We start from the raw sequence: 18,305 nt of genomic DNA, 5'->3' as shown, positions 1-18,305 counted from the left end.
AGGTTGAGAGTTTGAGACCAGCCTGACCAACATGGAGAACATGTCTCTACTAAAAACACAAAATTAGCCAGGCGTGGTGGCGCATGCCTGTAATCCCAGCTACTCGGGAGGCTGAGGCAGGAGAATTGCTGAACCCGGGAGGCAGAGGTTAAGGTGAGCTGAGATCACACCATTGCACTCCAGCCTAGACGGCAAGAGCGAAACTCTGTCCAAAAAAAAAAAAAAGACCAATGAAACAAGATAACCCAGAAAAAAAAATTATGAACATACTGAAATGATATATGCAAAGGCAGTATTGCAATTCAGTAGTGAAAGGATTAACTCTTATCTTAAAGAGATTAACTAGTGCTGGACACATAATTTTAATACATATTTGGGGAGAAAACAATCCTTATTTCACAGCATTTAAAAAACTATACTGTGGGCCAGGCACAGTGGGTTACGCCTGTAATCCCAACACTTTGGGAGGCTGAGGCAGGTGGATCACCTGAGGTCAGGGGTTTGAAACCAGCCTGGCCAACATGGCAAAACCCCATCTCTACTAAAAATACGATATTAGCTGGGCCTGGTGGCACATGCCTGTAATCCCAGCTACTTGGGAGGCTGAGGCAGGAGAATCGCTTGAACATGGGAGGCAGAGTTTGCAGTGAGCCGAGATTGCAACACCGCACTCTAGCCTGGGCAACAAGAATGAAACTCCGTCTACAAAACAAACAAACAAACAAAAAAAAAAAAAAAAAAAAAAAAAAACACCGTATTGTAGGTGCTTGAAACCATATAGGTACCAAACAAAACCTTAAAATTATTGAAAGGAAATAAAAGAAACTATTTTATGATTTTAAAGTAACATTTACTCAACAACATATGAAAAACACAAATCATGAAGGACAGGAAATTCTCTTATCAACAAAGCAGCATAAACATAATGAAAAATTAGGAGTCATAGAGTATGAAATGGTATTTGCAATGGCTTTAATTATAAAGAATTAATATCCAGTATATGTAAATATACTTACATATTAATGTATAAAAGCAAAAGCAACTTAATTTAAAATAGGCAAAAGGATGAACAAACAATACGCATGACTAGAAACCTACTTGATCCACAAACATGTGTAAAGATACTCAGGCTTGTTAGTAATCAGGGAAAGGCAAAATAAAACAATAATTAAGTATCATTTAATAACCATCAAATTCAGGAGGCTGAGGCAGGAGAATGGCGTAAACCCGGGAGGCGGAGCTTGCAGTGAGCTGAGATCCGGCCACTGCACTCCAGCCTGGGCGACAGAGCGAAACTCCGTCTCAAAAAAAAAAAAAAAAAAAAAAAAAAAAAAAAAAAAAAAAAAACCATCAAATTGACAAAAAAAAAAATTACATATTTGGCAGAATCAAGTGCTGGCAAGGACCTGAAGCAATGGGAAGCCTTTGGGTAGATGTGTTAATTGATACAATCATGTTGGTAAATACTTTGGCAATATCTAGTAGTTGAAGGTGCAATTACCTTAACCTATGATACCATTTTAGCCTTTTTTTCCTTCAGAAAACTCTTGCTGTGTGCACAGAGGAAAAGAACACAAATGTTTAAAGCAACATTATTGTAAATAATAAACACAGTGATTAAATAACAATAATAGCAATAATAAAAGAACCAACCTAGGTATCTATCAAGAAAAGAATGGCCAAATAAAGTATAATATATTCATACAATAAAATATTTATGTTAGTGAAAATACGCCAGATCTATTTGTAGCAATATGTGTGATCTCAAACAATGCTAAGGAAAAAAGAAAAACAGCCAGCTACAAAATAAGTATAGTATTTAAACATCTATGAAATTTAAAATATGTAAAACAATACATATGTGCAAAAAGTATAAAAATGTGCATGGGATGGAAATGAGATACAGGAGGAGCATACAGGTGGGTTTAAACTTGATCACTATTTATTCCTTTCACACCAAAAATAAAAGATATGAAGAAAATATGGCACAAAGTTATAATTTGACAAAGCTGTACAGTAAGCCTATGAACATTGGTTATAGTATAGTCTGTACTTTTCTGTATAACTGAAGTATTTTCTAATTAAAACAATAATAATAGCATGTATAGTCTTTGGCTCGTCATCTCAGGCTCAAAAAGTGAATGTTTCCTTCCCTTCCCATTCTTGGCTGAAGGCTTATATACCAAGTGCCCAGACATTACCCTCTGGTTCTTAGCTCAAGGCTAGACTGGAACACTTGGGCTCTTCCTGAGCCAAAGGCATCCTAGGTGGTCCCATCTTATGTCTTCTAACTCAGACAATCTGGGTGATAGGTCCAGACCTACACACATTCTCAGTGCAGAATTTTAAATGCTAAAGCAGTTTGTAGCCTGTGGAAAAGCTCAAGACATAAGGATACAACACTACACTCCTCATTAAATTAGAACCATGGATTGCAGAACTAATCATCACATCCTTCCCAGATTCTTCTTTCATAGATTTTAAAAAATGAATGGACAGAAAGAGGAAATGTCTTGTCCATGATCAATGAGTCAGCAGTAGTATTTCATAGGGAAATATTACGAAATTAATATAGAAAAACAAAGATTTGGAAGTCACAAGACACAAATTCCAAATCTTTCAACTGGTCTTTGTATGTAAGCTCTTTGTGATCCAAAACAAAGTCTTCTGATTTCTGTTCTGCTGTACTTTCAGAAAGCTTGGGGCTTCCGTCTTTGGAAAGCACCGTCTTGGAATGGAGTTAGACCGAACTAGTTCAAGTCCCTACTCCATGACAAAAATATTGTGACTATCGGCAAGTAGCTTAATCTTCCTAAGTGTTGTTAGTTTCCTCATCTGACAAAGAGGATAATTATTCAAGGGATTGTTCTTTTGGTTGAGACTGTACATACAAACATGATACATAGTGCCTAGCATATAATAAGTAGGCAACACATAGAAACTATGATTACTGTTTTTATTTCAGAAGATGGAGTTTTAAAGAAATATAACACAGTTTAGTTATAGAGACTATTTGAAGAGATAGACAATGATAAATGAATGCTATGATATGGAAACAATAGGATCAATAATGAGTATTTAAGGAGCTCACAGAGAGTTTTCTGGAAGAAGCAAAATGTGATGTTTCCATAGGGTAATGAGGCTGTCTCTCCCCTTCCTCCTATATGACTTTTGTGTTTCTTATTTGACCTTCACAGTGGTATGGGACAAGAATCAAACATCCTAATTAAAAGACAGAAAAACAGACCCCTGCAAAATCACATTACTTGTCTACAAATTTCAGATAGGTTTTAATTGACTGATCATATTAACTACATATCAATACGCTTTAATTTATGCATTTTAAATGCATATTTAAGCTTAAGTCATAAGGTATAATACATACCTCTTTATGTATGTATTAATATTTTAGATAATGATTTCACAACCTGTAATTAAATTTCAGTGTAAGTTGTGCTCTAAATTTGATATACATTTACCATCAATATGACTTTCTGAGGCAGAATACTGAGATTATTATCAATCAGAAATGCCAGCATTTTTGTTTCTAATTATCAGAAATACAACCCTATGGCACATATGCCATTTGCGATATCTGTTAAAGAAAGATGGCTAAATGTAGAAAAAGGTATTTTGTTTTGTTTTGTTTAAAAAAGAAAAAAGGCATGAGGGCCAGGCACAGTGGCTCATGCCTATAATCCCAACACTTTGGGAAGCCAAGTGGGGAGGATCACTGGATCCCAGGTGTTCTAAACCAGCCTGGGCAACTTGGTTAGACTCAGTCTCTACAAAATATATTTTAAAAATTAGCCACTGTGATGGTGCATGCCTGTAGTCCCAGCTACTAGGGAGGCTGAGATGGGAGGATTGGTTGAGCCAGGGAGTTTGAGGCTACAGTGACAGCTATGACTTCTGCCTGGGTGACAGAGCAAGACTGTCTAAAAAAAAAAAAAAAAAAAAAAAAAAAAAAAAAAAAAAGCAAAGATTCCACAGAACAACCCTTCAGAATAGACAAACAACTTCATCACATTAAAATATATTAGCTACAAACATAAAATATTCAGATGCAGACTTGATGATTTACTACTAATGATCGTTGAAGTTTAAAAAGAAAAAACTGAAAATGGCATTCAAAATTTGATGAAATAAATCAGAAGTAGCCAAAATAATCACATCTCAGATGACCTGCTAAAATTTTAGTTCCAAAGAAAGAGTAAATTGGAAATTTCAGCTTGGTAGCAAGCTCCTGTTGCTGCAGTAAATGAAAAGATTTTGAGCTGGAGAGTGACTCTAGATTTAAGAATATTCTCACGACGTTGGCAAGACTGGAAACGGGATATGGTCGAGGCAGGACATTAAGCCAGAAGCTGCTTTGGCCATCAAGATTGACATATGGGCCACAGGAGAATTGAAGAAAGGATGATGTAGAAACTCCTGAGTGGGGAGAATTGAGAGGGCTTAGGGTCCATCTGAATGTAGGAGGCATAGGAGGGGAAGGAGTTCAAGTGATAGCATAAGGCTTTCCAGATGGTTTTAGGAGCAGCTGAAAGGCACAACTTGACAAAAATGTCCTACTTTTAGACCAACGATGAAATAGGTTCTAACCTCCAGCAAAGCCTTCAGAAGCCACTAGCTTATCCTTCTGAAGGAAATCTGTTCTACCTAGGTTCTTGAGAAAAGAGCCCTCATTTAACATTAACTCTGACTTTAACTTGGGGAAAATATAGTTTTATCATGGGAATTTTTCTGTGGAAAACATGATCTTTTTAGTAACTGTTGTACTCATCCCACTGTCCCCACCTTTTAACTTCAGGGAGTGACTTGGGCTTTTATTTTTCTGTCTGAAAATGTGAGATAACAACACCTTCCTCAAAGAGCCGCTTAAGCTTCTGGAAAACAATGAAATATGAACCACACACACACAGCTAGAAGAAGTAAGGTTTCTGTACTAATCAAATATGATGTTGGTGGATAAGAAGGAGGTCAGTAGGTAGAAGTTACAGGGACACAGATTTCGCCCCAGGGTAAAGAGAAACCTTCTGGGATCCAGAATTTTCAGAAGCTGAAATGGGTCACCTGAAAAGAGAGCAAGCTGCCAGGCACTGGGGGTGTTCCAGCCACGTGAAGTAGTAGAAAAGATACTTTTCATCAAGCCATGACACACATGGTAGATCATGGCTCCATGTTCATGGGTTTGCCTAACCAAGGTCACATTACTTGTTTGTGTCTCCATCTTTTCTAATAAGGGGACCATAGCATAAATTCAGTGGACAAGGATGTTGAGAGTTAACCATTAATTGTAATGGATTAACATTTATTAAATGTTTATCATAGGCTGGGCACATATGTGCTTTATAAATGTTCTCACACTTAATCTGTGGATAAATGCTGTGAAGCCAGGTTTATGACTGATTTGAAATAGGCTCAGAAAGGTGAAACACCGGCCCATGACTTCCTGGCTAATAAGTGAGGCAGCCAGGACAGAAACACATGTTTTCTTGTCTCTATGTTGAAGTTTATTGAGGAAAAGGAGGAGAAAGAGATGAGGCAAGAGGACAAAGTGGAGAGAGGAGGAAAACATTCACAAATATTAGCCAAGCACCTTAAATATGATCAGCCATAAATCACTCATGAAAAACACAATGTAGAGAGGTACTTTTCATACTCACCCTTTTCCAGAGAACTACCCCTATCTACTTAGACAATGACCGGATAGCCCCAGTGGACTGGGATGTAGTCTGAAGGAAAGTTCTTATTTGATGTCACAACGTGGCCATTTAAAAAATATAAAACATGCCTCCGTATTTTAGAACAAAATGAACACACAATAGAATGCATGTCATATTTATCATGTAACTTTGTGTATCCCCTGGGATTGTTACGTTTTTCTCCACCCCACTCCAGTTTTAGAATTATCACCAGATGAAGTGTATGCTCATTAGTCTAGATGTGGATAAAGTAGCCAACAAGCTAAATGAAATCATAAACCCTATAATTCTATCAACAAAATAGGATTCGAGGTTTACAAAACAACCATCATTCATGCATAAAAATCTCTCAAGATATTTGTACGTCCACCTATTTCATTTTAATTGGCAGAGCACTAAGTCTCCAGGGATTTTTGGTCTACCCACAATACTAGTAGTTCCAGTCCTGCTAAAACAAACTCCCTTTGGGGTAATACATCCAACATTCTCAGGAAAGTTGTGTTCTTTCCCAGAGTCCTTCAATGCTCATAAACTCCAACTCATTATTGCGTTGAGAGTCTGAAGACATTCTCTGTCCATCGCCCCTGCACCTGTTATCTTGCTGGCCTTAACCAAACAGCCCAAACCCTAACAGCAGCTGAAATAACAGATGGGCAGGAGAACTTGAGATTTTTTGACATCATCCTTTTGTTTATGAAATCCCCCCCAACTCTGGAATCTGATAGGAATTTTCTTCATTATCATTTTGTGATTTTTCCCATGGTACTTTTTTATTATTAAAAAAATTATTATTAAAAAGAATAGATACAGAGGTAGATGAAAGACAGGAATAACATCTTCATTTGAGAATGGTCATAAAGGAAATAGGGAGGGAGATGTGGTCATGTGGAATTGACATAAACATATATTTGCCTTGGAGGATAATTGGCAGTAGCCGTGTTCATTTGGTGGTTTGTTTTTGAGGAAGTCAGAGCAGGTACTAGCAAGTCTTTAGGTCGAGGAGCGATGCAATCTAGGCAAGTTGGAAATCTGGCAGGAAGTAGTCCTTGGAATTGCGATTCCCAGGACATGACCCGACTTTGCAAGGGGTGAGGTTATTAAAACAGACCTAAAATAGGGATAAGATAGGCAGAATATAGGATATCACTTAATAGCATATGATTATAAACAAGTTGCTTTACCTTCCTGTGCCTCAGATTCACCATCTGTAAAATCAACATGTAAATACTAGCAGCCATGTAGGGATGTTTTGATTCTCAAATAAGAAATTCATGAAAAGTGTTTAGCCTAAGGCCCCATATTCTATTAATGGATGCTGTTATTATTATTATTATTATTATTATTATTATTATTATTTTGTCGAGAGTGAAAGAAATAGGGAGAAGCAAGTGGCAGGGAGGCAGAGATCCACTGTACATGCAGCATTAGAAAGAGGTTTGCTCACGTGTAATGGAGTTTCTGCTCAGGTTTTAAAATGAGGAAACATGATCAGATAATGGCCTAGGAATCTGATGTGGTGCTTTCCCACCTCTGTGCTTTTGTTTATATTTATTTTTCCTGAATGGTTTCCTCACAAACATCTTCATTTTTAGTCATTTGCCATCTGATACTTTTCCAACAGGGTTGCTGTATAGGTTAAATTAAACCTAGTAAGTACATAGTTATCAGTCAATTGATGCTAGTTATTACTGTACATTTTAGTGTAGTCCATTACACTTAGCCAACTGATGTCACCATAGTAGACAATAGAAAGTATTGGATAACTAAATATGCATTTGATTTCACAAATGAGCAAGACTGATAGAACATACTCCAGGGGATCAGTTTACCATTCTTTCCTTGTCTGCCCAGTATTGTAATTGTATAATTATGTCTTCTTTGTATTTTCCAGGGATCTAAATCTTGGCAGTGTGTACCAGTATTGGGTCATAACTATTTCAGGAACTGAAGAGAGTGAGCCGTCACCTGCTGTCACATACATCCATGGAAGTGGGTACTGTGGCGATGGCATTATACAAAAGTAAGTAGATCTAATTAAAGAAAGAAGAGGAGGGATGCTGATTAGGTCAAGAGATGGTTAGGGTGCTGAATAGAAGAGCTTATGACATATTATTCGATGCATGAGCTGTGAACTACTAGTGGTCCCCAGCAGTCTCTGGATTGGTCTCCAAGCAATTTGCTGAACTCAGAAGAAAAGCAATGACTATTTTTTTGAACACATACATTTTACAACTATGTAATACAACATATGATTGAGACAGAACTACCCTTATGTACCTACTATCATTTGCTCTTGCTCTCGGTTGCTTTATGTGTGCTACGAGGATTCCATTAGATTTTTCCGTCCCAGTCACGGCACACATTCAGTTAACATGATACAGTTCATCTAGGTTAAAACACTTTTAGGTACTTTGCTGGTTACCATTCATATTTGTGAAAACTGCATATTTATTTGTTACCTCTATTGTATCATATTATATAACAATTTACAAAATGGGTCAAAGGCTCATAAAGATAGCGAAGTATTTTAACTCACTACAATGTTTAACCCATAAATAATAAACAGTACTCTGGAGTGAATATTGAATGTGTATATGAGTACACTGAGGCAAATGAATCAGTAAGTGTGGATTTTATCAGATTATCAATCCATTCATCCCCTTATTCTCAGGACAAGATGCTATGCAACTGGCAAATAGGGAAGAGGAGCCACCAAGACTTTTGTATTATTTAAAACTCAATAAATAAACTTTTAAGTGCTTTTCCTCCAGAATAAGAAAAAAGTTTTCTAGCACAAAATTGAGAGTTTTGTCTCTAGAGGTGGAGAAGACACCAATAATCTTTCAAAATTATATCTCTTATTGCTAAAATTACATTCCTCATTGCTAAAGTGTTTATCTGCAAGTCACACTATTGCTAAGAGACTTTTGAAACTATGGACAGATTTAATGATAAACATTACATGTGGAGAAGGCAAAACAAGCTATTGGCAAAATTCCTTCATTAAATAGCACTGCTGGGTGTCACATAATATCTGTGCAATATGGAATTGCAATTACTATTTCTATAAGAGGAGGGGTGGTATGAAAAAAGAATTTGCTTCACAGTTGGATGAAACCACTGATGTGTAGAACATGAATCAACTCACAGGAGTAGTACATATATGAAAGACACACACTAGATGACTCTTTCTGTTCATCACTAACACTAAGCTAGAGGGGAAGAACAATTTAATTTGTTTCTGATGATTTTGTGGTATGGAATGTAAACTGGAAACCTCTGCTTTAGGATGAAAGGACCAGCTAGGAATACAGCAAGGATGATGCAGTAATGCTAGTGAAAAGAGCTGGCATATGAATACTCATCCACATAAACATCAGTTATTTGCCAGCAGTATTCTTTCTGAACATAACTTAACATTAAAGGCAATAGAAATATTGCAAACATGATCAGATGATTGACAAGTTATATCTTTTAAACTTGCTGTGTAAAAAGATAGCAGTATGCACAAGATTCTGTTCCTCTTTGCTCCCCACTCCACAACTAAAGTTTGCCAACTGCTAATGAAAAGGTACTAACTCAAGTTATTAAAATAAGAAATGGCATTTAAAAAAATTGGCACTGATAAGGCAAGTAATTATTTGCATAATCTCAAGTGGCTTTCTGAAGCAGGAACATATATTTATATCATATATATACATATACATATATATATATATATTTCGGGCTCATATATTTATTTCTTAAATATCCTACACCTGAAATTTAATATCTGAATTGTCAAAATGTTTAAGATTGAAGAGATTAGTGTAAGGGTTTTTAAGTGTTGCATTATAGTGCAAATCAGCTGATTGCCAAGAATTTGACTCCTCAAGCACAGAATAGAAAGCGCCTCACTTGTTTGAGCTATTTAACATACAATGCTGTGTGTATTTAAGATCCACATTCATATATAGCAACAGAAATAGAATATATAGTTTCCAATGCAGTAAAATTGGGGAAAGGGAAACTTCCCGCTCTTCTCTCCCACATTAATGCATCAAATTCCAGGTTTTAATACAGCTGCTGTCTGATTGAACATTGAACAATTGAGCAAAGGGCTCTCCATGGAGAAAGTACCCCATCATTTGTGGGTCCAATAATGAACTTCATATCTAGAATATCCAGAAAACATTTGCAGTCATTGCTGATAACTTATAATTGTGATTTGGGAATTTCCTAATTTAGCCCAATTTTTTTTTTCAAGTCGCCAGATTTCGATCCTCATCTGCAGCTCATCTCAGTTCATGGTGGAAACAGATATAGATGCATTGGTTAAACACTGCAAATGATATCATTCTTGCCTGATCTAAAACTATTAGTATCATAATTATTATTAATTTTAAATAATATACTTAATTTAATACAGTTTTTTTTTTTTTAGTATTTTTACCTAGAATTAGTATCTTGCATAAACATCAAACACATGTTCAGTTACCTGTAGATATCAAATATTTGTTGATATGCTTTGTAGGAAACTAAATATAGCTTACGGATGTTTCCCTAAGTGGGGATGGGGAGTGGGGGGAAGGGAAACTTTGGGGAAAAGAAGGGATATCATCTTAGCTAATAGGATTTTTCCTGGAATGATGCAAGTTAATTTGCTCTGTCTGTAAAAGAATTTATGAAGAAATATCAATAGATGCAGCACTCAGTGAGGCCCTTAATGGATGAGTGCTGTCTTAAATGGTCCATAGCAGCAGGTCCTACGTTTCATAGATCGGATAAAGGTGAAGGCAATGGATGAGCGTTTTGATAATGACAATAATATTTATACACACTTCTTGAGCCTCTACTGTTCATGAAGCACTGTGCTACATTATTATCTCCTTGACTTCTCCCACCCAACAGCCATGTGAGATAGGTCTTATTATAATACTTTACAGATAAACAACAAATGCACAAAGAGATTATAGAGGTTTTCTCAAGCTTCCATGTCTGGTAAGATATAGAACCAGTATATGAACAGAGGGTCCAAATTCTCATCTGGATTCCCCATTGCATTGTTGTGTGATGTGACAACTCTGCAAAACTAACAAGTAAAGGAGTGGCTACATGTTGTCTGTTATATCCTAGGCACTGTGCCAGAAACTGGGGTGCTAGGATGATGAAGACTCTGTCACTTCCTTCGGCAAATTACAGTCTCTTATAAGGGGCTCTCAAGTAACAGGCAAAGGCAGTCAGTTTGACAAGTGCTGTGATAGATGGAGCAAGATGTCTATGGACACAGAGAAAGATGGCCACCCGCTCCAGCCCCAGAGGTCAAATAAGGTTTCGCAGAACCTCTTTATCTAATGATAGATCTGTCATGCCTAGAAGATACTTGTAGTGACCCGAATGTTTTGTTTAAACCAGTAGAACACTGTTTGGGTGGCAATGGAAGGGAGGTTGAAAGTAAGCTTTGTGGCTTAGGGAACCAGCCCAGGTATTTTTTTTTTTTTAAGTCTTTTCCAAAACAACCCATGAATTAGCTTAGAAGCACAAGGTTATCAGCAATTTCCAGCAAGCAAGATCCACTGCCAGAGAATGCTGAGACCAGCTAGAATTACAAACTTCTTTGCTCATAGGTGTGCAGACAGGAGAAGACTTGGGTGGCTCTTTGGAGATCAATGCAATGCCCTAGACATCCTAAGGATTGATTGCAAGGCATTATCCTGCTACTCTGACACCTCTTAAAAGCAACAAACATTGTCCAGTGTTAATTGCCTGGGTGAAAGGAGAAGTCTAAGGCCTCTTCCATGCTGTGACAGGTCCCAGCTGGTCTCTGGGGAGGGAGGGACAGCTGTCACACACTCTGCAGAGACCTCCCAAGGCAAAGTGGGAATGGGGACTGTGACTCCTTGAGCATCTTCTATGTGTCACCCACTGTGCTGACCACTTTAAGCTACTCAGAGGAGTAGGACTAATTATCTCCATTTTAGCACATGAGAAAACTGAAGTTCAGCATCCACAGGAGCACTGTTTAATGGATTTTTCTGCAATGATGGAAATGTGTTCTGTGCTGTTCATTACAGTAGCCACTAGCTACATGTAGTTCCTGAATACTTGAAATGTGGCTACTATGACTGAGGATTGGAATTTTAATTATAATTCATTTCAATTAATTTAAATTTAAATCATCACAGAAATATCAGATCAAGAGATCAAGTGACTTAGTCAAGATTATACAGTTAGTTTGAGACACGGGGTTCTAAACCCAAGTGTTTTGTTTTTTAAAGGATGACCGTTTTCCAGAAAGCAATAACCCATCCAGACTTTCAGGTTTTGCTCTTCCTTCTTGTCACCTAAGCCCAATTCAAAGATCATTGCTCATTTTCTGCCCATCTCAACCTTTGCAAAATCATCCTTAGGTGATGGAAATAATTCCAACAAAAACAAAGGGAGCATTAGTATTTCTTTACAGTGTAGTCTCGCAGCCTTGGAGTTCTTGACACCAAGAAATGACACACCCAATGGAGAAAGCAAAACTTTCCAATGGAAGGGTGACTAAACTTGAATGCATGAATGAAAAAAAAAATTGTTACCTTTAAGTACATTGGGAGAATAAGAAGGATATCAAGGCAGGGAGTGGTGAAGGAACAGAATCTCTACATTTTCCTTCAGATATGCTCTTTTAAGATCAGAAACAAGGAAATGTCCATGAGACTTCCTAGATGCTGTGAGAGCAAGACCATTTATTTGTTCATTAGTTCCTCCATGTGTTACTCCCATCTGACTTGTTAACTCACTCAGAGAATCTCAGAAAATGAGTTGGAATCAGGAATTCCACTTTGTCATCAGAAACACAAAACAAAGCAAATGTGAAAGTATCTTATAAGTCTACACCTTTTAGAAATCTCATCTTGAAGATGAAGAAGCAGAGACTCAGACAGAGAAAGGGATTTGTGCAAGGTCTCACTGACAGTTCATGGCCCAGGGAGGGACTTTTCCATGTCCAGCCATGGTTTTGAGACTAAATTGGCAAATTTCTCTTCCATATCTGCTCTGCAGAGACCAAGGTGAAGAATGCGATGACTTGAACAAGATCAATGGTGACGGCTGCTCCCTTTTCTGCCGACAAGAAGTTTCCTTCAATTGTATTGGTACGTCTTTTTCATTTCTCATGGCCTTCATGAAGAAGTGAACGGTGCAGAATGGTTGGTCAACAATAGTTATCTAAATGATGATTCACCCCTTTGTATTACACCTGTTTATTGAGTACCTCCTACGTGCCAGGCACTGTTTTCAGTATCAGGAAATACAGCAGTGAAAAAACAAACAAAGCAATCCCTCAAGAGCTTAAGCTCTCATAGATGATGCCAATGACAGGTAACTTCTTTTGATCAAGCTTTACCTTACAAACATCCTGCTTTTCTTCACACTAACTGTCCGGGATGGGTATTACTGGAGATGTTTTAAGGCTTTTATTCCTACTTCAGAGATAAGAAAAAAATCAAATGCCAGAAAAATTTCAAAAGTTGTCCAGAGTTATACAGGTCAAAGTGATTAAAGACAGAATCAGAACTTGAACCTGATTTTGTCTGATTCTCAAGCTCAACTCATTTTGCTTTGCAACCTCCAGCTGGGATCCAGGAACCACCAGGGTCCCCTCTGCAGACTCAGAAACTTGGGCAGTCTCTCCGATCTGAGAAAGGAGGAATAGCAGACCAGCCTGTGTTTAGGAAGCAAATGTCCTTTTCCCACCTTCACCAAGCCATTTGGGAAATTTGTTTTCCTCTGCCTTCTCTTGGAGTCTGGCTGATCTTGTTGTTTCAGCCCCACTTGGGAGGCCCTGGTCAGCCCCGGGCTGGTAAACAGACAGGGCTTGGGGGGCAGGGGTGGAATTTTGAGCTGGCCCAGATGAGATCATACTTCCTTTAAGATGCAAATCGATACCTGAAGATCAAAGGTCCCCCAGCTAATCCCCTGGGCTGGAGGTGAAAACTAATCACAATTCATTTGCAAGTACAAAAGACAGAGGTGCTCTATCTGAAGAGAGAAGGGGCAGTTACAAGGGGATGAAAACCTTCGTGGGAAGATTTCTCACTGACAGGCAATTTTCCAAGACTAAAGAGGAAAAGATAGCATTGCATCCTCGCATCTGCAGTGCATTACAGGAGTGCATTTAGACATTCTTTCTCCCAGTAGATTGTGAGCTCCGTGACGGTGAAGACCATATATCACATGTGTCTTATTCAATTCTCAACACACATTTGTTGAGCACCTACTATCTTCTTGGCACCCAGTAGGGGCTAAGCAACACAATTGAAATGCTCTGTAAATATTTATGGTTGGAAGATAGGAAGATGCCCCAGAAGGAAGGACATGGGAGTTTCTAGGCAGGGCCTTGGGTTTTAAATTGCCAAAAAATTTTCTCTCCTCTGTTGATTTGAGTATGGTCTGGTCCGTAGTAAAAGCTTGATACTAGCCTAGTGGTGTAGTGGAAAGAACTTTGGATTAAAATTAGGAAAACCAGGTTCTAGTGCCAGCTGTGCTGAGAACTTACATAAATCTGGCCGAGTGGCTTCCTTAGTCTTGGCCTCAGTTTACCTACTGTAAATTTTTAAATGATTGTGTTAATTGGTCTTAACTTAAACTTAAGAGCCTTACCTGCACTTCTGTTGTGTGATTTTTCGAGGTGGGTGACTGAATTCCTTCTAATTGTGAGCTCTACCTGAGCCAAACTCTTACCTTTGTCATCATCCTTATGGCAACTAACACTAGTCCCAGACCATCGTGAAAAATATCTGCCTATTTAACTTGCACTGATGTGGCATGTAACTTATGTGCTTCTGGGAAGAAAGTAGGATGGGATGAAGGTAGGATGTGGTACCCTGAAAAGGATGCTTGAGCCTTGACATTCATTTGCTGTGTTGCTTTAGAACTATGCAATGATCAGGAAAAATAAGGACATCTCTAATAGGTAGAAGCTCCTCATCAATGGAAGGGGTCTGCAAACTGTGGTCCCTAGGCCATAACCAGCCTACTCCCTGTAATTGTAAATAAAGATTTATTGGCACACAGTCACACTCATTACTTTGCATATTGACTGTGGCTGCTTTCATGCTACAATGAAAGAGTTGAGTGATGGCAGCAGAGATTACATGGCCCAAAGAAACTAAAATATTTATTATCTGGTATTTTACCTATGAAGTTTATCAACCACTGTTCCATGGATTTGGGATATTTTATATGCTTGTTTACTGGAGCCAGGTGCAGATAGTAGGTGAAAATCATAATCTGGTTCACCATTTCTTATTAACAAAAAACTGCATTTTAAACATACAGTGTAGCTGGAAGTGGTGACGGGCACCCATAATCCCAGCTACTTGGGAGGCTGAGGCAGGAGAAGCACTTGAACCCAGGAGACAGAGGTTGCAGTGAGCCGAAATCGCGCCATTGCATTCCAGCCTGGGTGACAGAGTGAGACCCTGTCTCAAAACAAAATAAAAAAGATGAGGGAGTTTCCAAGAGGATGAGACTGAGATCCTCCTAGGTTCATTTTGTAGACTATTATTCTCTACCAGATTCTGTGTTCTGCTGCAGATGATGATATTTGCTGAATACTTCTTATATACCAAGCACATTTATAAACTCTTATTCTCACAACAACTCTTTTACTGAACTGCCCTTTCAAAAGAGGAAGTTGAGGCATGGGGTGATGATCTAAGGATACACAGTTAAGTGGTGGAGCTGGAATTTAAACCCAGAGAGCCTGACTCCAGAGCTCACTATGGTAAGTTACCTGCAAAAAAGGATAGCTCCTGGTTTTGCAGGCTTTCAGGGTGAATGAAAAAAAAAAAATTGCAAAACAAGTCATGTCACAAATTAATGGAACGGAATACAAAACCGTCGGTGTGGACAGTGTCCAGGGAAGGCTCTCTGTTACCCCTGTATGTTGAGTGGAGTTTATGTGAGAGGAAAGCCTTCAGCTACGCCCTTCACTGGCCACTTAAAATCTCATTATAAGCACTCACAGAGATACAGGCATTCCAGAGATCCCAGCTCCCAGGGACTACATTCCAAAGACAAATCATGTAGCTCAAGTCTAGAAAACGATTTTCCTCTAAAAGGAACAGCTGAAAAATAGACAGTGAATCCTTACTCCCAGCAGACCAATCTTTAATGAGTCAGAGAAATGAGACAAGTGTGGGAGGCTGTGCTGAGGTTGACATTGTTTCCATGATTGCATTTGTTAAGACAGTGGTCAAGATAGCAGCCAGGAGATCAGGCATACCATGACTTAGATGTGTAACTTTGGCTAAGCCTCAGTGTTCTCATGTAGAAAATGGTAAAAGTCCTAGAACCCAACAGTGGAAGATATTTACCAATATTTTTGGATGCTTTCTATCAGAATTTCCTTCCTAGACTTAGGAGATAATTATTCCAATAAGGAAAAACCCAACCCTTAGTATAGAAGTTGATTATCCAAGTGTCTCCTCCTGGTCTTCCTGGTAGCTTGAGTGTGGGTATATAAAACCTAGGCTTTCCCTCTGCCCTCCAATCAGACACACCAACCCAAGACTTTGAATTGGAAGCTAGTAGTCCTTAGACTTAGGGATACTGTAGACACCATTTGCTGAGGATGGTGTGAGTAGCCACATCCATACCAGCCTCCTAAGTACCAGGGAAGGCATCTAGCATCAAAGCTGAGACAGCTATGCACAGCACCAGCTCTGGATCCACTCACTAAACTAGTTCTGGGACCTAATCTTGGGCTTGGAATTGAGTTTCAGAGCACACAATCCTGGCTCTCCAGAGAGTGTTCCATATGTACCCAATATTCTTCGAGTAAATTTTGCTTGTTTGTTTTCCTTGATTTATCCAAAGTTGTTTTTTGTTGACTGTCACTCAGAGTCTTGACTGAAAATTATTGCCGTAAGATAATGTGAGATTTAACCCCATTTCTAGCAAGTTGGATGTGCTTGATGCACATGAGCTATTACTTTTCTCTGTGTGTGTTTGTGTGGAATGTTGGGGGCACAGGATACCAGCAACAACCACCATTTATGGATACCCACTAAGTGATAGGTTCTTCATATGCACTTCTGTTTTCTGTGAACTACAGGTGGTCTCTTGTTTCCATATGTGAGATCTGAGGTCTCTGATAACATCTTCACTTGCACCAGGTCACACAGCACACAGAGGTGTGATCCTGTCTCCAGTCTGAGTAGAGAACCCTGCTTTTTCTACTCCTCTGTCTCTCCATTTGAATGACTTTCTTCTTTCCTTCCACCATTCTTTCCTTTTTCTTCTTTTCTCTTCACCTCTTCCTCTTCCCCCTTTTTCCTCTCCTCCTCTTCTTCTTCCTTCACTCCTTCTTCTACCTCTGATTCTTCTCCTTTTTCTCCTTCTCTTCCTCTACCTCTTCCACCTTTTTCTCCTTCTCCTGCTTCCATTTAGAAAGGCTGATGTTTTCTCTGGCTGAGTAACACCAGTGTTAGGGTGGGTGACAGATTTATGGTGACATTCCCATTCACGTTTCAGAAGCCCACACATCCGGAAATATTCCCAAGGTGCCAATGTGTTATTATGCAACACCCTGGGGACTTCCCGTTCTCAATTTCCCACCCCTGGTGCCCTCATCCCCCAGCACATAATAAGTTGCTTGTTAAAATGAACACCACCCACATGACCTCCCAAGCAATGCAGGCTTCATCCCCTTGCAATGTGGAAGTTATCTTGTCTTTTTTCCCCCTCTTTTAAAAATATAACATACACCAGGCCTGAGGTTTCAGTGAAAAAATGTGGTATCAGTAAAATGATAACTCCCCGCAACAGGCACTGGCTGCAGGCATTGTTCACAGCATTGGGAATTCTGTCTCTAAAGCACTGAGTCATAAACTACAGACAGGCTGCTGATAAAAGCTGAAGGAGGTGGGGTAACAGTCAAATTAGTCAGACAAAATGTGAAGGGTCCCCAAAAGGGGTTATACTTTGTAATATATCTTTAGTTGGTGCTGGAAGCGTGCTACCTTCTGAGATGGAATCTAGTGCATTACAGGAGATGCAGCTGTGGAGACGCCCTCATGTTCTGTTTTGACTTCCCACCCTGTATTCTTCAGCATAGCCGGGTCCAGGTACTAGTTTAGACCTAGAGGCCTCCTGGCTGCAGCTTAGCATCTCAGAGTCTCAGTTTTTCCCTTTGTGAAATTAGGGAGACTGGACTGAGGACTCTAAAGCTTCTTCCCTCACCTGATACTGAGGAATCTCTGATTTGTCAAACAGCTATTTAAAGGCTTTAGGTTTCAAATCCTGCTTGACGCTGATATATACTTAAGAAAACAAAGCGAAAGGGACCCCCACGTCGTCTTTCCCAGATGTGGAGGCATTCCCTGTGTGTCTCTTTTTCTCCCTCCCTCCACACTCCTCTTCTCTCCCCTACTCTTGCCGTTAGCATCACTTTGTGATCCCTGACACAGCATCCCCAGCCCTGTCCTAGAGCCAAGGCCAGTAACTCAATTAGCAACCCCCAGCCCCAGCTCCCTCCCCTCCTCTGTGAGGCACATCAAGCGGGGGAGAAGAATCGGTCCGCCTCCCCACCAGTTGCTGGGAGGGGCAGGGGTTCACCGAGCCTTG

General features: G+C 39.2%; 1 protein-coding gene across 2 annotated transcripts in view; it reads left to right on the top strand.

The window, feature by feature from the left end:
- Positions 1-18,305, top strand: part of PAPPA (pappalysin 1) — a 250,880-nt gene that overhangs the window by 105,222 nt on the left and 127,353 nt on the right. For both annotated transcript variants that reach the window (XR_004053931.1, XM_030919309.1), the window contains exons 8-9: positions 7,600-7,728; positions 12,738-12,829. Coding sequence is in view for 1 of the 2 variants with exons in the window: in XM_030919309.1 (XP_030775169.1) it covers positions 7,600-7,728; positions 12,738-12,829 (221 nt within the window). In the remaining variant the exon portion in view is untranslated. The remainder of the gene's footprint in view (positions 1-7,599; positions 7,729-12,737; positions 12,830-18,305) is intronic.

This window comes from Rhinopithecus roxellana, chromosome 16 (genome assembly GCF_007565055.1).
Source record: "Rhinopithecus roxellana isolate Shanxi Qingling chromosome 16, ASM756505v1, whole genome shotgun sequence".
In the NCBI taxonomy this organism is placed as follows: domain Eukaryota; kingdom Metazoa; phylum Chordata; class Mammalia; order Primates; family Cercopithecidae; genus Rhinopithecus; species Rhinopithecus roxellana.
The sequence above is the reverse complement of the archived record's forward strand: the minus strand, read 5'-3'. Positions and strand labels throughout refer to the sequence as shown.